This window comes from Amblyraja radiata, chromosome 28, assembly GCF_010909765.2.
Source record: "Amblyraja radiata isolate CabotCenter1 chromosome 28, sAmbRad1.1.pri, whole genome shotgun sequence".
Classification (NCBI taxonomy): Eukaryota; Metazoa; Chordata; class Chondrichthyes; order Rajiformes; family Rajidae; genus Amblyraja; species Amblyraja radiata.
Window position 1 is genome coordinate 3,614,081 of NC_045983.1, and position 20,005 is coordinate 3,634,085.

Consider the following 20,005-nt stretch of genomic DNA (forward strand, 5'->3'; position numbering starts at 1 on the left):
TAGATAAGGTGGTCAAAAAGGCTTTTGGCACATTGGACTTCATCAGTTGGAGTATTAAGTATAGCAGTTGGGAGGTCATGTTTCAGTTGTATAAGATGTTGGTGAGGCCGCATTTAGAGTATTGTGTTCAGTTCTGGGCACCATGTCATAGGAAAGCTGTTGTCAAGCTGGAAAGAGTGCAGAGAAGATTTACGAGGATGTTGCCAGGACTAGAGGGTGTGAGCTATAGGGAGAGGTTGTGTAGGCTGGGACTTTATTCCTCGAAGCACAGGAGGATGAGGGGAGATCTTATAGAGGTGTATAATGAGAGGAACAGATCGGGTAGATGCACAGTCTCTTGCCCAGAGTATGGGGAATCGAGGACTAGAGGACATAGGTTTAAGGTGATGGGAAAAAGATTTAATAGGAATCTGAGGGGTAACTTTTTCCACACAAAAGGTGGTGGGTGTATGGAACCAGCTGCCAGAGGAGGTAGCTCAGGAATGGCGTAGAACATACCATTCCTGTTACCAGCGTGCTGGCTGCAGAATCTTGCAGTGTGCAAATTGACTGCGACATTCACCACATTACAACAGTGATTCAAATGCATTGGCTGCTTCGTGACAACCTAAGCTGCGAACAATGCAGTATAAATAGAAGATGTTTGTTTGCTCTACCAACTCAAATCCATTAGGGCATGGACTGGATTATTAACAATGCATTTGGAATAACTAAAGTAGGAAATAGCATTTGTATTTTCACAGGGGAGGTTGATGGCCTTCATTATACCTAATCCAGTATGTTTATGTGTCACACAGAAACAGTTTATTACTCACTGTGTAGAAACACGTTGAAGAGTCAAGTATGTGCCAGCAGGAATATGCATTGAAACACATTATTCTGCAATATTTGAAACTGATTATCCAGTTATATAACAGCAGATATTTTATGCACGATTCTTATAATAATCCTATCCCTTGTCAAGCATTGCAAATTTTTCATTAAATCAATGATCCAGATTTTAGCTGGATTTCTTCGACTATTGATGAGGCTCTCACCAGGGTCTCCTCTATATCCTGTAGCTCCGCTCTCACTCCCCACCCCCCCACTCATAACAAGGACAGTCCCCCGTGTCCTCACCTTCCACCCTACCAGCCGTCACATACAACAGATAATCCACCGACATTTTCGCCACCTCCAACGGGATCCCACCACTGGCCACATCTTCCCATCTCCTCCCCTTTTGGCTTTCCGCAGAGACCGCTCCCTCCGTAACTCCCTGGTCAATTCGTCCCTTCCCACTCAAACCACCTCCTCCCCTACTACTTTCTCTTGTAACCGCAGGAAATGCTACACTTGCCGCTTTACCTCCCCCCTCGACTCCATCCAAGGACCCAAGCCGTCTTTCCAGGTGAGGCAGAGGTTCACCTGCACCTCCTCCAGCCACATTTATTGCATCCGCTGTTCAAGGTGTCAGCTGCTCTACATCGGTGAGAACAACACCTCCACTCAATTCACGTTAACCAACCTGATCACCCGGTGGCTCAGCACTTCAACACCCCCTCCCTTTTCCGAATCTGACCTTTCTGTCCTGGGCCTCCTCCATGGCAGTGTGAGTCCCACTGCAAATTGGAGGAGCAGCACCTCATATTTCGCTTGGGCAGTTTACACCCCAGCGGTATGAACATTGACTTCTCCAATTTTAGGTAGTCCTTGCTTTCTCCCTGCTTCCCCTCCCCTTCCCAGCTCTCCCACAGCCTACTGTTTCCGCCTCTTCCTTTCTTCTTCCTGCTCCCCACCCCCACATCAGTCCGAAGAAGGGTCTCGACCCGAAACGTCACCTATTCCTTCGCTCCATAGATGCTGCCTCACCCGCTGAGTTTCTCCAGCATTTTTGTCCATCTTCTGAATTTTCCAGCATCTGCAGTTCTTTCTTAAACATTTTGTCCACCTCAGATTTTAGCTACATCACTTCCCCTTTTCCATTGGAAAGTGTTTAACGTCAGCTGTGGCAAAGCTGCTGCCTTACAGCACCAGAGACCAGGTTCAATCCCGAACTTGGGCGCTGTCCATTTGGAGTTTGCAGGTTCTCCCTATGAGGTTTCCTCTGGGTGCTCTGGTCCATGCTTTAAACTAAAAACTTTTTTCAGAGATACAGCATGAAAACAAGCCCTTTGGCCCACCGAGTCTGCACTGACCAACGATCACCCCATACACTAACACTATCCTACACACGAGAAACAATTAAGCTATTTTACCAAAGCCAAATTACCTACAAATTTGCACGTCTTTCTAATGTGGGATAAAACTGGAGCACCCGGAGAAAAGCCACGTGGTCACGGGGAAAAAGTACAAACTCCATACTGACAGCACCCGTAGTCAGGGTTGAATCCGGGTCTCTAGTGTTGTAAGGCAGCAATACTAGCGCTGCACCACTGCGGTGCCAAACTCTAAAACCTCTCCCAGTTTTCATGAGGCCAGTTTTACCAAGAATATCTGAATCGTTCGATCTACAACATCTGCTGTTTTTCTTGAGTCTGGATTTACATGAAATATTGGGAAACATATTTCGGGAGTTGGGAGGTCATACGATACCATACTATAGAACTGTATTTATCCCAGGAGGGAAATTGATCTGCCAACAGTCATAAAACACAAGATACATGAAACATGACATTAAAGTGGTGTGGAAAGTCCAGGATTGGGGATGTGCAAAGATTGCGAAGGGGGTGGGGGGTAGTGAGAGGGGATGGGGAGTCAGTCTACCCCACGACAGAAGGGGGAGGTGTTGTACAGTTTGAAAGCCACAGGGAAAAATGATCTCTTGTGGCGTTCGGTTGCAGTTGGATAAGATGTTGGTGAAGCAGCATTTAGAGTATTGTGTTCAGTTCTGGGCACCGTGTTATAGGAAAGATGTAGACAAGTTGGAAAGGGTACAGAGAAGATTTACGTGGATGCTGCCACGACTCGAGTCTGGGCTATAGGGAGAGGTTGAGCAGGCTGGGACTCTATTCCTTGGAGCGCAGGAGGATGGGGGCGATCTTATAGAGATGTATAAAATCATGAGGGGAATGAATCAGGTAGACGCACAGAGTCTCTTCCCCAGAGAGGGGGAATCGAGAACAAGAGGACTTAGGTTTAAGGTGAAGGAGGAGAGATTTTAATAGGAATCTGAGGGGTAACATTTTCACACAAAGGGTGGTGGGTGTATGGAACGAGCTGCCGGAGGAGGTAGTTGAGGCTGGGACTATCGCAACATTTAAGAAGCAAACTATGAAGAAGTACATGGATAGGTCAGGTTTGGAGGGATATGGGCCAAATGCAGGCAGGTGGGACGGATGCAGATGGAGCATGTTGGTCGGTGTGGGCAAGTTGGGCCGAAGGACCTGATTCTATGAGTGTATTTGTGTCTGTAGGAATCAGTGGCCTGAATCACTCTACGCTCCACCCTGCAACTTGCTGTGTATGGAGGAACTTCCAACAATTAATATGTACACATTATAACGCATTACCTACTAATATATACATAGAATTAAATGTATAAGAGGGATGGTTTGCTGACCTGTCGGAGCGAGGGGAAGAGGATGTAAACGCCCAGAGCTCGCACCGCAGCTGCCTTGACCAAGGGGTGCTCGCTGTGATTAAGTCCGAGCAGCACTGTGATGCACAGGATCTGATTTTCATTCTAAACAAAAAGGATTTAGTTAGATCAAAAGCTGAAACCTGGAGTTACACAGGCCCACTCTTGGGAAGCCCATCAATAATCATTGACCAAAGGTAGACAAAAATGCTGGAGAAACTCAGCGGGTGCAGCAGCATCTATGGAGCGAAGGAAATAGGCAACATTTAGTCCCGAAACGTTGCCTATTTCCTTCGCTCCATAGATGCTGCTGCACCCGCTGAGTTTCTCCAGCATTTTTGTCTACCTTCGATTTTCCAGCATCTGCAGTTCCTTCTTAAATAATCATTGACCACTTGTCATAGAACGTAGAACAGTACAGTACAGGAACAGGCCCTTCGGCCCACAACGTCTGTTCTGAGCGCGATGCCAAGACCAACTCTTAACCCCCTGCACATGATCCATATCACTCCATTCTCTGCATATCCATGTAGAAATCCAAAAATCTCTCACACATCACCATCGTGTCTGCCTCCACCACCACCACCCCCGGCAGCACATTCCAGGCGCTCACCACCCTCTGTGTTAAAATACTTGCCTCGCAGTGTGGTGGGTGCCTGGAACGCAGGTTAGTAAAAAAAAAACTCACAGAAGGACACACACACACAAAAATTTACCACACACCACACCTTATCTAAACACAATGGAGCTAGATTGATCAACCATTCTTACTGGCAGACTGTTGAAGGCTTCTGGCAAAATTGAGGAGATGGCATCGCAGGTGCTGGTCTGGAGCGTAGAATGTTCATCATTTTGTAAAGCCCCCGGCAAAGGACCGTTCAACATCCTGGACCAGAAGTTCACAACCTGCAATGACAGAGATCAGCTTCATATGGAAAGTCAATACAAGACCAGTCTGCAGAATCCCTGCAGCATTTCTTTAGTTTAGTTTAGTTTAGTTTAGAGATACAGCGCGGAAACAGGCCCTTCAGCCCATCGAGTCTGCACTGGCCAGCGACCCCCGCACATTACCTCTATCCTACACAAGCTAGGAACAATTTACATTTGCATTTACACCAAGCCAATGAACCTACAAACCTGTACGTCTTTGGAGTGTGGGAGGAAACCGGAAATCTCAGATGATTTTAAAATCATGAGTGGAATAGATGCACAGAAGGGTAGATGCCATTTAGGGGTAGAGGGATACATGCACAGAGTCTCTTGCCCAGAGTAGGTGAATCGAGGACCAGAGGACATAGGTTTAAGGTGAAGGGGGAAAGATTTAATAGGAATCAGAGGGGTAACGTTTTCACACAAAGGGTGGTTGGTGGGTGTATAACAAGCTGCCTGCGGACGTAGTTGAGGCAGGGACTATACCATCGTTTAAGACACAGTTCAAAGGTAGACACAAAATGCTGGAGTAACTCAGCGGGACAGGCAGCATCTCTGAAGAGAAGGAATGGGTGACATTTCGCGTCGGGACCCTTCTTCAGACTGATGTCAAGGGAGTGTGCGGGACAGAGATAGAATGCAGTTGGAGACGGTAAGACTGGTGGGAGGACTGGGAAGGGGGAGTGGATTGAGAGAGAGGTAAAACAAGGGTCATTTGAAGTTAGAGAAGTCAATGTTCATACCGCTGGGGTGTAAGCTGCCCAAGCAAAATACGAGGTGCTGTTCTTCCAATTTGCACTGGGCCTCACTCTGACAATGGAGGTCAGAAAGGTCAGATTGGGAAAGGGAGGGGGAGTTAAAGTGCTGAGCCACTGGGAGATCAGGTAGGTTAAGGCGGACTGAGCGGAGGTGTTCAGCGAAACGATCGCCGAGCCTGTGCTTGGTCTCGCCAATGTAGAGAAGTTGACACCTGGAACAGCGGATACAGTAGATGAGATTGAAGAGGTGCAAGTGAACCTCTGCCTCACCTGAAAAGACTGTTGGGGTCCTTGGATGGAGTCGAGGGGGGAGGTAAAGGGACAGATGTTGCATCTCCTGCGGTTGTAGGGTAAGTACCTGGGGAGGGGGTGGTTTGGGTGGGAAGGGACGAGTTGACCAGGGAGTTGTGGAGGGAACGGTCTCTGCGGAAAGCAGAAACGGGTGTTGATGGGAAGATGTGGCCAGTAGTGGGATCCCATTGGAGGTGGCAAAAGTGTTGGAGGATTAAATGTCGTATGCGACGGCTGATGGGGTGGAAGGTGAGGACAAGGGGGACTCTGTCCTTGATACAAATGGGGGAAGGGGGAGCAAGAGCAGAGCTGTGGGATATCGAGGAGACCCCAGTGAGAGCCTCATCTTTAATGGAAGAGGGGAACCCCAGTTTCCTAAAGAATGAGGACATCTCCGGTGATCTAGTATGGAAAACCTCATCCTAGGTGCAGATGCGGCGTAGACGGAGGAATTGGGCGTAGAGGATAGAGTCTTTACAGGAAGCAGGGTGGGAAGAAGTTTAGTCTAGATAGCTATATGAGTCAGTAGGTTTGCAGTAGATTGCGGTCAATAGTCTGTCTCCTGTGATGGAGACGGTGAGATCCAGAAACGGTAGGGAGATGTCGGAGATGGTCCAAGTGAATTTGAGTGCAGGATGGAAATTAGTGGTGAAGTTGATGAAATCGGTGAGTTCTGCATGGGTGCAGGAGGCAGCACTGATGCAGTCATCACTGTAGCAAAGGAAGAGTTTTGGGATAGGGCCAGTGTACGCCTGGAATAGTGATAGTTCAACATACCCTACAAAGAGGCAGGCATAGCTGGGGCCCATGCGAGTGCCCATAGCTACGCCTTGGATTTGGAGGTTGAAGGAGAAGTTGTTACGGGTAAGGACCAGTTCTGCTTAAGAAACAGTTCGACAGGTACATGGATAGGACAGGTTTGGATGGATGTGGACCAAACACGGGCAGGTGGGACTAGTGCAGCTGGGACATGTTGGCTGGTGTGGGCAAGTTGGGTCGAAAGGCCTGTTTCCAAACTGTGTCATTCTATGACTCTATAAAACCCACGCAGGTCATGGGTAGAACGTACAAACTACGTACAGACAGCACCCGTGGTCGGGATTGAACCCGGGTCTCTGGCGCTGAAAGCTATGTAAGGCAGCAACTCTACCGATGCACCCCTATGTTGGACAAGAGCATTTGGGTTTCATGGGTCCCCCTCCAGTGAGGTCAGTCCTACTAGGGTGGGTGCTAGGAAAAACATTGTAAGAAAAAAATACGTTCAATGTGGTAAAATCCATTCTAACATGTCACGAAGCAGTCAACTTTTCTATTACATTGTCACAGCAAATTGTCACGGGAAAATGTTACCTTGTTTCAACAGCCATTTAAAGGATAGTAAATTATGTCAGATATGACATGAGCTGACATATTTGACAGTAACGGAGCAAGTGAGAGATAGATAATGGAAACAAGGAACAACAGATGCTGGTTCACCAAAAGAAGACACAAAGTGCTGGAGTAACTCAGCAGGTCAGGCAGCATCTCTGGAGAAAAGGACTGTTAAGACTGAAGATGGGTTGCGGCCTGAAAAGTCACCCATCCTTTTTCTCAAGAGATGCTGCCTGACCCACTGAGTTACTCCAGAACTTTGTGTCTATCTTCGGTATAAACCAGCATCTGCAGTTCCTTTCTACCCGTGATAGGTGGATACAAATGCGGGGGGTGGGGGGTTGAGGTGATTGGCAGATGGTTGGACAAAGAACAGAGATGAACATGCAAATGACTGGGAGAGAAGGAGAGAACATGCCTGAAATGTGAAGCCAGACAAAAGGATAGAGATAGACAAAAAATGCTGGAGAAACTCAGCGGGTGAGGCAGCATCCATGGAGAGAAGGAATTGGTGACGTTTCGGGTCGAGATCCTTCTTGAAGAAGGGTCTCCACCCGAAACGTCGCCAATTCCTTCTCTCCATAGATGCTGCCTCACCCACTGAGTTTCTCCAGCATTTTTTTGTCTACCTTCGATTTTTCCAGCATCTGCAGTTCCTTCTTAAACAAAGGGATAAAGGTGGCAGGGGACAGTGGGGAGAGGGGAAGGGGAAAGAAGGGACAGAATTATGGGAGTAGCTGCACATCCAGGTGGGGCACTGAGTGAGGAAAAAGCTGGAGGGGGGATGGGAGGGAAGGGGGAAGGTATGTGTTTGTAGGTTATTCAATGTTCTTGTTCCGTGGGTTGTAAACTACCCAAGCGGCATATGAGGTGTCGTTTGCATGTGGCCTCTCTCTGGCAATGGAGAAAGCCCAGGACAGAAAGATCAGAATGGGTAGATACACAAAATGCTGGAGTAACTCAGCGGGACAGGCAGCATCTCTGGAGAGAAGGAATGGGTGACGTTTCGGGTTGAGACCCTTCTGTGGGAATGGGTAGGGGAATTAAAATGGTTAGCAACCAGGAAAACCCACTAACGAACCGAGCACAGGCGTTTGGCAAAACGGTTATCTAGTCTATGCTTAGTCTAACCTTAGTCTTAGTCATTGGCAGCCACATCGGGAGGGTCCCTGGATGGCTGTGAGGAGGAGGGATAGGTTTTACATCTCCTGTGGTTGCAGGGGAAAATACCTGGAGAAGCTGTGTTTGGGTGGGAAGGAATGAGTGAACTGAAGAGTTGTGGAGGAAGCGGTTTGTATGGAAAGCAAAAAGGGGCGAGGATGGTAGATGTGACTGGTGGTGGGATTACGTTAAACACCAGGCCATCGTCTCCCAGATCTTTACCAATCTCATCACCTCTGGCAATCTCTCTCCACAGCCTCCAACTTTATTGTTCCACAGCCCCTGTCTATCTGCTCGTGCCCTATAGAACTCATCTCTAAATATATAATTCCAGCCTATCCTCCCACTTGTCCAGTTTCTTGCAACCTACATATGAGGTACCTCACATTCCCTTTAAATGTTCAATTACTTTCTATTTCTAGGCCCCCATAGCTTCATCCTTACCATGGACATCCAGCCCCTTTAGACCTCCATGCCCCACCAGGATGGTCTCAAGCCCTCCTGTCCTTCCTTGAACACAGACCCAGTCAGTTCCCCACTAACACTCTCCTCCACCTTGCAGAACTTATCCTCACCCTCAACAACTCTCTTTTGTCTCCTTTCTTTCTTCAAGTTAAAAGTGTAGCCTTGGGCACTTGCATTGTTGTTGGTTACAGTCCTTGTTCTAAATGTACACTGACACCAACTCCCAACTCTATCTCTGCTACATCTACAACTTCATCGGGGCTGCCTCCTGCACAACTCGTTGATTTTATTAACTTCACCATGAATTTTCACCCCTTGCCCTCACATTCATCTGGACTATATCTGACACCTCTCCCCTTTCTTGATCTCTCTGTCTCCACCACAGGGGTCAGACAATCGTTGACTTCTATTATAAACCCACTGACTTGCAAAAATGCTATCCCCTACTCTCAATTTCTCCATCTCTGTGGCATGTGCTCCCAAAACAAAGTTTATCATTCTAGGACATCCAAGATATCCTCTTTCTTTAGTAAGCGTGATTTTTTTCCTCCTGCTGTCATAGATGGATCCCTCACCCTCGTCTACTCTGTGTCCCGTAGTTCAGCTTTCGTTCTCCTTCCCCAGACTGAACAAGAACAGATTTCCTCTGGTCCCTAGCTTTCACCCCACTAGCCTCCGCATCCAACATATCCTTATCTGACATTTCCGTCACCTTCAATGTGAACCCACCACCAGTGCCTTCCCACCCTTCTCTTCTTCTGCAGAGACTGCTCCCTCCACAACCCCTTGGTTCACTTACCCCTTCCCATCCAAATTACCCTCTCCCTAGGTACTTTCTCCAGCAACTTTCTCCTCACACCTCACCATTCCCCAACCGCCCCCCCCCCCCCCACCCCCACCCCCCACCCCCCACCTCATCCATCTGAAGCAGGATCCGGACTCGAAACATTACCGATCCACGTTCTCCAGAGATGCTGCCGGACCCCTGAGTTACTCCAGCACTTTGTGTCTATCTTTGGTATGAACCAGCACCTGCAGTTCTTTGTTTCTACATCAATACCATCCTCGATTCATTTCCTTACTCGTCTAGGTGATAAAGCTTGGGGAGGTCAAAATAAAGACAGATGCTGGAATTGTGAAACAAAAATAGTATGCTGGAAACACTCAGTGGGTCGGGCAGCATCAGTGGGCAGGGAGCCGAGGGTCTTCATCCTTGAAATGTGAACTCTACTTCCCACAGATGCTGCCTGCTCCTTTTATAGACAATAACATACCTGGGTAACGGGCACTCGTTGACACTGGGGTGTAGGTGAGTCTGGTTTGTGTTGTTGGACAATCCCTGAACCAATCTCCTCCACTAGCTGAAACAACACAAGGTATTCATCAAAAGACTATAAGCAATGTGTTGCAGTTTTGCCTCTGTGTGGGGAAGGTATCACACTTTAAAACCATTGATGCACTGTCTCCTTCAAATGTGATGCGTTGATTTTCTCAGCAGAACTGAAGGTATTGATATTCAGTGCGGTGCAGTTTCATGGGCACTGAACATCAGCAGATACGTGGAGAGAAGGAATGGATGACGTTTCCGGACGAGACCCTTCTTCGGTGACTGAAGAAGAGTCTCGACCCAAAACGTCACCCATTCCTTCCCTCCAGAGACACCGCCTGTCCCGCTGAGTTACTCCAGCATTTTGTGTCTATCTTCAGTTTAAATCAGCATCCTTCTTACACATCAGCAGATACATAATAGCCAAACCTAATGCCAACCCCAGAGCACTTTACCAATAATCACGGGGTAGCTATTACTTGGTAATCACAAGTAAAATATGTAGTCCATTTCCTCTCTCCCAACAGTGCTCTGCGATCAATTTTACATCCCAATTATTGTTCAGCTAATGGCCAAGAGCTGTTGGGATCTCAAGCCCAGTCCAATTTTAGTCGGGTCCTATCTCAAGGTCAAGTTTCAGGCTGTTGAGCCAATGGCTTGAATTGTACTTCATTGTCACACATACCGAGATACAGAGAAATTCCTTTTTTTTGCATGACAATTCAATAAAATCTTACTAGACATAAGCACAATGATACTAAGTATAAGAGGGCAAATATCGTAGATTAGACTTGGAATAGGTGTACAAAATCATGAGAGGAATAGATCAGGTATACACTCAGAGTCTCTTGCCCAGAGTAGGGGAATCAAGAACCAGAGGACATAGGTTTAAAGTGAGGGGGGGAAGGATTTATTAGGAACTCGAGGGGCAAGTTTATTCACACAATGTGTGGAGGATGTATGGAACGAGCTGCTGGAGGAGGTAGTTGAGGCACGTACTATCGCAATGTTTAAGAAACATTTAGATAGGAATACGGATAGGATAGGTTTAGAGGGATTATGGGCCAAATGCAAGCAGGTAGGTCTAGTGTGGATGGAACATGTTGGTTAGTGTGGGCAAGTTGGGCCAAAGGGCCTGTTTCCACGCTGTATGACACTGTGACTCTAATATGGTGGTGGAAAAGACTTGAATGAAGTGGGCTTCCCTTGTTCTCATTGTGCCATGCAGTCCTAATGAATAGATCATCATTAAATTATTTCCATTCTGCATATTCTCATATCCCTACAATATGCGTAGGTAATGCCACTGAGTCTCGGCACAGACAAGTAGCCGATAATATTTTCAAAGGGCCAATTGGCCTCTTCCTGCACCTATTTTCTATAAAGGGTGAAAGCTGTTTGCTCTTTGTCAGGGTCCTACACGAAATGAGAATTTAACCCATCAATCACTTCCAGGCCAGCAAGGACATTGCTAAAAGCTTGCAGTAAATCCAGCACTCTGGTTAAAAGATGTGTGATGTTTATAAAACAGACTGAAAGTAGAACGGTGATGGTGACACAAAATGCTGGAGAAACTCAGCCGGTGATGCAGCATCAATGGAGAGAAGGGATTGTGTCTATATTTTGTGTCCACCTTCAATTTTACCGGCATTTGCAGTTCTTTCTTAAACATGCCAAAAGTGATGCTGATTTTACACTGATCCTCTGTGGAAAATCATCGGGCAATCTTGCAATTCTTCCACAATTCTTCCACAAAGTTTGTGCTGAAGTTACAACAGTTGTGCAAGTCCATGAGATTTAATGGGAACCTGAGGAGCAATGTTTTTTTACACAAGTCAAGTCAAGTTTATTCGTCACATACACATACGAGATGTGCAGTGAAATGAAAGTGGCAATGCTCGCGGACTTTGTGCAAAAAGACAAACAAACAACCAAACAAACTATAAACACAATAATAAACACACACATATTCTTTTACATATTAAATATTGGAAGGAAAAACGTTCAGTAAAGATAGTCCCTGGTGAGATGGGAGTTTACAGTCCGAATGGCCTCTCCGTTCTCACCGCATGGCAACGGAGGCGTTTGCCTGACCGTAGCAGCTGGAACAGTCCGTTGCAGGGGTGGAAGGGGTCTCCCATGATTTTATTGGCTCTGGAGTTGCACCTCCTGATGTATAGTTCCTTCAGGGGGGGCGAGTGAAGTTCCCATAGTGCGTTCGGCCGAACGCACTACTCTCTGCAGAGCCTTCTTGTCCTGGGTAGAGCAATTCCCAAACCAGATGGTAATATTTCCAGACAAGATGCTTTCCACAGCCGCTGAGTAGAAGTGTATAGAATGAACTGCTGGAGGAGGTAGTTGAGGCACGTACTATCGCAATGTTTAAGAAACATTTCGACAGGTACATGGATATGATTAGAGGGATATGGGTCAATGCAGGCAGGTGGGAGTAGATGAGATGGGGCAGATTGGGCCGGAGGGCTGTATGATTATCTGACATGTGAGGGTTGTTTAAAGACCAATTCATGGAAGTTCAGAACCAGCAAGTTCCGCTAAGGAGGAGGGATAAGGATGGCAAAGTAAAGGAACTTTGGATGACCAAATTTAAGAATAAGGAGTAAGCCATTTAGAACGGAGATGAGGAAACACTTTTTCTCACAGAGAGTGATGAGTCTGTGGAGATCTCTGCCTCAGAGGGCGGTGGAGGCAGGTTCTCTGGATGCTTTCAAGAGAGAGCTAGATAGGGCTCTTAAAAATAGCGGAGTCAGTGGATATGGGGAAAAGGCAGGAACAGGGTACTGATTGGGGATGATCAGCCATGATCACATTGAATGGCGATGCTGTCTCGAAGGGCCGAATGGCCTACTCCTGCACCTATTGTCTATTGTCTATTGTCAAAGAGGTCGTAAATTTGGTCAAAAAGAACAAGAAAGCGCATGCAAAGTTTAAGAGGATGTCTGAAGAAGGGTCTCAATCCAAAACATCACCCATTCCTTCTCTCCAGAGATGCTGCCTGATCTGCTGAGGTACTCCTGCATTTTGTGTGCCTACCTTTGGTGTAAACCTGCATCTGCTGTTCCTTCCTGCAAGTTTTAAGGAGGTATGCGAGGCAAGTTATTTTTATATACGGAGGGCAGATAGTGAGAGCCTGGAACACACCACCATGATGGTTGAGGCACACACGCTAGTAGCTTTTGGATAGACATATGGAGATGTGAGAATGGGGGGATATGCATTACATACGGGCAGATAAGTAAGGGTACCAAAGGTCATGGGGAGAAGGCTGGAGAATGGGGTTGAGAGGGAAAAATAAACCAGCTATGAACGAATGGCAGAGCAGACCGGATGGGCCAAATGTACTAATTCAGCTATGATCTCATGATTTGGTCTTGGCATCATGTTCCGCACAAACATTGTGTGCCAAAGGGCCTGCTGTTATGCTGTACTGTACTGTTCCATGTTCTAAATGATGCAGACATTTTCACAAAAAGTTTCTGCATTCAGTATCATGTAGCACACTTTTAAAAAAATGAATGAAACAATTATCAACCCTCATCCATAAAGAAAAGACAGGCAAAGTTAGCCTTTGTGTCCTCCTTACCCGGGCTCCATGCAATTGAATAGATGGATCCTGTTCTTCCATGCATAGGCAAGCAACTTCCTCCAGCTCCAGCAAGCTGGTCTGGGCCATTGTGAAATATCCCTTGACAAGCAGTGCCAACACCTTCAATCAACAAATAGAGAAAGCAGTCATATTTTCATCTCTATGCGTCATTGGCAAGCCAAGGCAGACAATGCAGGAACAATAAACACTGTGTATCCACATAGCACCACGTTTAAGCTCTCTTGGATACAAGGAACTGCAGACACTGGTTTACAAAAAAAAGTCAATGTGCTGGAGTAACTCAGCTGGTCAAGCAGCATCTTTAGACTTTAGACTTGAGATACAATTCAGAATCAGACCCTTCGGCCCACAGAGTCTGCGGCGACCAGCAATCACCCCGTACACTAACACTACCTTACACACGAGGGACAATTGAACAATTTTACCAAAGCCAATTAACCTATTAACATACACATCTTTGGATTGAGGCAGTAAACTGGAGCACCCGGAGAAAACCCACGCGGTCATGGGGAGAATGTACTAATCCCATGCAGACAGCACCTGTAGTCAGGATCAAAACCTGGCGCTGTAGAGTCAAGAGTGTTTTATTGTCATGTGTCCCAGATAGGACAATGAAATTCTTGCTTCCTGCAGCACAACAGAATATGTAAACATAGTACATAACGGGAGATAAAAAACATTCAGTGTGTGTATATACACACGCACACATACTCAATAAATAAACAAATATAGTGCAATAATAATAATAATAATAATCTGTTATAGTTCAGAGCTTATTTGCTGTCGAGTTTAATAGCCTGATGGCTGTGGGGAAGAAGCTGTTCCTGAACCTGGATGTTACAGTTTTCAGGCTCCTGTACCTTCTTCCCGATGGCAACGGTAAGATGAGTGTGTGGCCAGGTTGGTGTGGGTCCTTGGTGATTTTGGCTGCCTTTTTGAAGCAGCGACTGCGATAGATCCCTTCGACGGTGGGGAGGTCAAAGCCGGCGATGGACTGGGCAGTGTTTACAACTTTTTGCAGTTTTTTCCGCTCCTGGACGTTCAAGTTGCCGAACCAGGCCACAATGCAGCCAGTCAGTATGCTCCCTACTGTGCACCTGTAGAAGTTCAAGAGATTCCTCCTTGACATACCGATTCACCGTAATCTACTCAGGAAGTAGCTACCACTGTGCCACCCTTTCTGGAGGGCATGGACGGGCATTCAAGTTCTCTTGTCACTTCTCTTCGCAAGGATCCCGTTGCCTTCTCCGTTTAGCTACAAGATGATATCGCAAAATATATGCTCTCTAAAAGTAATTTATACTGTATGACTGATACAAGTGCCTCCTTGTACATGGCAACGTGTCCTTCCCCCACACTGATGAAAATAACTCTACATCCACCCTCAGGGTCTGATATATTTGGATAAGGTCATCCCTCCTTCTCAAGGGAACATCTGCAACGTGTCCTTTCCCCAGAATTGAATTTATCAGAGAGAATATGACATGGGCAAACAGAAGAAAGAGCTAAAGATTTCATTCAAAATGAACTTACGTTTAAAACTAATAGCCAGTTCTTTACGATTGTGTTGAGAGTTAATATTGTCACAAGTAGCAAGGCACAGTGGAAAGCCTAGTTTTGCATGCTGTCCAACCAGATCAGATAATACTACGCAGATAAACCTCATTATAAGGGATCATGGAGGGGAGGGTGGCATCTGTTATTATCGATTGTCCATTATAACCGAGTAAGGGAGGGGGTTGGGGGGGGGGGGGGGTAAATCTGTATATTATTGAAAAAATATCCAATAAACATACACTAAAGATAGACACAAAGTGCTGGAGTAACTCAGCAGGTCAGGCAGCAGCTCTGGAACAAAAGGAAGGGTGACATTTCGGGTCGAGGCATTTTCTTCAGTCTGAAGAAGGGACCCAACCCCAGACGTCACCCATCCTTTTTCTCCAGAGATGCTGCCTGACCTGCTGAGTTACACCAGCATTTTGTGTCCATCTTTGGTATAAACCAGCATCTGCACTTCCTTGTTTCTAACACACACTGAACAAGACATACAATAAACAGGAAAGGACACAAAATACATCATACTTCAAACATTGTAAATACATTCTAAATAGTTAACGTACAGTAATTTAATTTACAAAGACTCAGTCTGAGACTGAGACAAGGTTCGCTCCAATAACTTAGTGGTCACTCTGTAAAGCAAATAACTTGGTCCTTTGTTCCCGAATCGAACGGACGCCTCGGTTACTATAGATTCCATAGAGTCGTAGGGTCGTACAGCATGGAAACATGCCCTTTGGCCCAACTTGCCCATACCGACCAACATGTGCCATCTACACTAGCCCCACCTGCCAGTGTTTGGCACATATCCCTACAAACCTGCCCTTGTGGCGTCAACTGATGGTGAGACCACTTGCGGTCAAACCCTCGCCCGTGGTTACGAGGGCTGTCATGTGACGTGTTGGGTTAAGGGGAGTGTCCTGCTATATAAGCAGATCTTACCTGGAGATCATCAGTGTACAGGTAGCTGAGCTCGAGACAACACCCTCGCTCAGCAACAGCAGCAATTACAATATGCTAGAGGACCAAACTTCCATGTACACCAACCATGTAATGTGTTTGGTGCCGCTACACCCTATCCATATACCAATGTTTCTTAAACAGTGCAATAGTATCTGCCTCAACTACCTCCTCTGGCAGCTCGTTCCATATATCCACCACCCTTTGTGTGAAAAGGTTACCCCTCAGGATGCTATTAGAAACATAGAAACATAGAAAATAGGTGCAGGAGTAGGCCATTCGGCCCATCCCTGCCTTCTCTCCATACCCCCTGATCCCTTTAGCCACAAGGGCCACATCTAACTCCCTCTTAAATATAGACAATGAACTGGCCTCAACTACCTTCTGTGGCAGAAAATTCCACAGATTCACCACTCTCTGTGTAAAAAATGATTTTCTCATCTCAGTCCTAAAAGACTTCCCTCTTATCCTTAAACTGTGACCCCTAGTTCTGGACTTCCCCAACATCGGGAATAATCTTCCTGCATCTAGCCTGTCCAACCCCTTAAGAATTTTGTAAGTTTCTATAAGATCCCCCCTCAATCTTCCAAATTCTAGCGTGTACAAGCCGAGTCTATCCAGTCTTTCTTCATCCAATAAATGAAAGTCCTGCCATCCCAGGAATCAGTCTGGTGAACCTTCTCTCCCTCTATGGCAAGAATGTCTTTCCTCAGATTAGGAGACCAAAACTGTACGCAATACTCCAGGTGTGGTCTGACCAAGACCCTGTACAACTGCAGTAGAACCTCCCTGCTCATATACTCAAATTAAAGTTTCCCTGGTCATCATTCGTCCACTATAACTGAAATCCGTTGTAAATAGGTCCGTAATAACAATAGACAATAGACAATAGGTGCAGGAGTAGGCCATTCGGCCCTTCAAGCCAGCACCGCCATTCAATCTGATCATGGCTGATCATCCCCAATCAGTACCCCGTTCCTGCCTTCTCCCCATATCCCTTGACTCCGCCATCTTTAAGAGCCCTATCTAGCTCTCTCTTGAAAGTATCCAGAGAACCGGCCTCCACCGCCCTCTGAGGCAGAGAATTCCACAGACTCACAACTATCTGTGAGAAAAAGTGTTTCCTCGTCACCGTTCTAAATGGCTTACCCCTTATTCTTAAACTGTGACCCCTGGTTCTTGACTCCCCCAACATCGGGAACACGTTTCCTGCCTCTAGTGTGTCCAACACAGTTGGAAAGTCCTTGACTAGTGTGTCCAACACAGTCCCGCCACCCCGGGAATTAACCTCGTAAACCTACACTGCACTCCCTCAATAGCAAGAATGTCCTTCCTCAAATTAGGGGACCAAAACTGCACACGATACTCCAGGTGTGGTCCTACTAAGGCCTAGTACAACTGCAGATGTACCTCTTTGCTCCTATACTCGACTCCTCTTGTTATAAAGAGCCAAATCTAGCTCTCTCTTGAAAACATCCAGAGAACTTGCCTCCACCGCCCTTTGAGGCAGAAAATCCCACAGACTCACAACTCTGACAAAAAAGTGTTTCCTCGTCTCCGTTCTAAATGGCTTACTCTTTATTCTTAAACTGTGGCCCCTGGTTCTGGACTCCCCCAACATCAGGAACATGTTTCCTGCCTCTAGCGTGTCCAAACCCTTAACAATCTTATATGTTTCAATGAGATCCCATCTCATCCTTCTAAACTCCAGAGTGTACAAGCCCAGCTGCTCCATTCTCTCAGGGTAGGTTGTACATAAATACAGTCCAGTCAAACTCAAGTACAAGAGATGAGGCAAAGAGGGAGAGACAGCTCTCTACGTAATGCGCTGTGAACGGGTCTCACCTGCAGTGCCTCCACTCGTACTGGAGAAGCTTCATACGAGTTGCTTGCTGTTCCCGTACCAGTGTCACTGTCGGAGTAAGGCTCGTACTTTGGCACGGTAATGATGGAAACGCACAACTGGATCAGCCAGCAGAGCTCCTGCACTGGGCTTTCCGGGATCTCCTTCTCCCGTTCACGGTTTGCACCTTGCGGGGGTTTTCTCCAGGACTCGGCATCACTGAGGCGGTGGGGGGTCCCCGACCCGCTGCTGGAAAGGCCGGGGGAGCTGGGCTGCTGCAGGAGCAGCTGCACCTCAGGGAGAGGGGCCTGGACGGAAAGGATCGCCCCGAGCAAGGTCAGGCTGCACACACGCACGTTCACATCTGAGGTTCAAGGAGGGAAAAGGGCAAGGTCATTCTTATGGTCAAAGGCGTGGATCTCAGATAGCGGGTTACACAGCATCTCTGGAGAAAAAAAGAGTGGTGACGTTTCAGCTCAGGATCCTTCGTCAGACTGATTGTAGTGGGGGAGGGTGCTGTCTGTATGGAGTTTGCACGTTCTCCCTGTGAGCGTGCTGGTTTCCACCGGGTGCTCTGGTTTCCTCCCTCATCCCAAAGACGTGTGGGTTTGTGAGTTAATTGGCCCTCCGTATATTGCCCCTAGTGTGTAGGGAGTGGATGAGAAAGTGGGATAACACTGGACTGTTTTGAATGGGTGACTGACAGCCAGTGTGTACTCAGTCGGCTAAAGGACCTGTTTATACGCAGTCTACCAATCTACCAAACCCAACGATTATAAAAACTTCAATACTTTCAACTACTGTAACAATTGCCCCGTTGTGTATTATAACAAAAACTACATTCATAATTAAACAGCTGCGACATGCTTTCTAATATCCAGAGGGCAGTGCTGCGGTGCAACGGTAGATTTGCTGCCTTACAACGCCAGACACCCTGATCCTGACTGCGAGTGCTGTCTGTACGGAGTTTGTATGTTCTCTCCATGACCACGTGGGTCTTCCCCGGGTGCTCCGGTTTCGTCCCACACTCCAAATAAGTGCAGGTTTGTAGGTTAATTGGCTTCGGTAAAAATTGTAAATTATTCCTCGGGTGTAGGATAGCGTTCGTGTACGGGGATCGCTGGTCGGACCTACACACACACGAGGGACAATTTACAATTACACCAAGCCAATTAGCCTACAAACCTGTATGTCTTTTGGGTGCGGGAGGAAACTGGAGATCCTGGAGAAACCTCACACAGGTCACGGGGAGAACGTACAAACTCCGCACAGACAGCACCCATAGTCAGGATCAAACCCGGGTCTCGGGCACTGTAAGGCAGCAACTCTACCACTGTGCCACCGTGACGCCCTGCCATTTCAATTTGCTGTCCTTCCTCAGCCTTCTCCACTGCACAGTATAGTAGAGGACATAGATTTAAGGTGAAGGGGCAAAAATTGAAGGAGATGTGCAGAGCAAGTTTTGTTTTTACAGAGTGCCTGGAACGCATTGACGGGGATCCGTTGCTGGAGATCCGTATGTATGTACTGAAATAAACAGACGCACATACCTCTGAAGCAGGTGTGGGGTTTAATCTGGTTCCAAACACGGGTAAGAAGTCCTGGTTTGAGGCGATTGTAGGGCACATTGGTTACCAAATTAGCAAGACACTGGTTAAAAAATAAAGAGGAAAATTGAAGATCACTTCACTGAAATGAAGCCTTAGCAAAATAAATTGTAAAGATTAACCATCTCAATACTGCATTTCGATTGTCGCACCAAACCTCAGATCACACTCTGAACATGACTCTTCTTCAGGCTGTGGGGTGGTGGGGGGTTGAGGGGAAGTAAGGTGGGAGAGAAGTGGAAGAGGACAAAGCTCGGCAAGCGATAGGTGGAGGGGGATGCGTAGATGGTTGGTCAAAGACCAGAGATGCAAAGAAAAAAGTGTGAAATAAGGAGATAAGGCTGGAAGAGTTGTAAAATGTGAAGCCAGAGGGAGATGAAATGGGACGGGGAGAGGGGGAAGGGAAGGAATGGGCATGATACCAGGTGGGGCACAGGGAAGAAAGAATTGGAGAGGGTGGGGGCAGGGGGGCAGTAGAAGGGATGTGGGGGTTGTTTGTCGATTAGTTACCTAAAATTGGAAAATTCAATGGTAACACCATTGGGTTGTAA

The 20,005-nt window shown here is 46.9% G+C and overlaps 1 protein-coding gene and 1 long non-coding RNA gene across 4 annotated transcripts in view; one reads left to right on the top strand and one right to left on the bottom strand.

Moving 5' to 3' along the window:
- heatr6 (HEAT repeat containing 6) overlaps positions 1 to 20,005 on the bottom strand; it is a 134,971-nt gene that overhangs the window by 20,679 nt on the left and 94,287 nt on the right. For all 3 annotated transcript variants that reach the window (XM_033045606.1, XM_033045605.1, XM_033045607.1), the window contains exons 11-16: positions 19,398 to 19,497; positions 17,850 to 18,211; positions 13,464 to 13,586; positions 9,810 to 9,896; positions 4,331 to 4,465; positions 3,542 to 3,664 (exon numbers count right to left, since the gene is read on the bottom strand). In XM_033045606.1, the coding sequence (XP_032901497.1) occupies positions 3,542 to 3,664; positions 4,331 to 4,465; positions 9,810 to 9,896; positions 13,464 to 13,586; positions 17,850 to 18,211; positions 19,398 to 19,497 (930 nt within the window). The remainder of the gene's footprint in view (positions 1 to 3,541; positions 3,665 to 4,330; positions 4,466 to 9,809; positions 9,897 to 13,463; positions 13,587 to 17,849; positions 18,212 to 19,397; positions 19,498 to 20,005) is intronic.
- On the top strand, positions 308 to 10,846 carry LOC116988741. Its single transcript, XR_004416056.1, has 3 exons — positions 308 to 332; positions 2,706 to 2,708; positions 10,707 to 10,846. It is a non-coding gene; the product is annotated as an uncharacterized LOC116988741 (long non-coding RNA).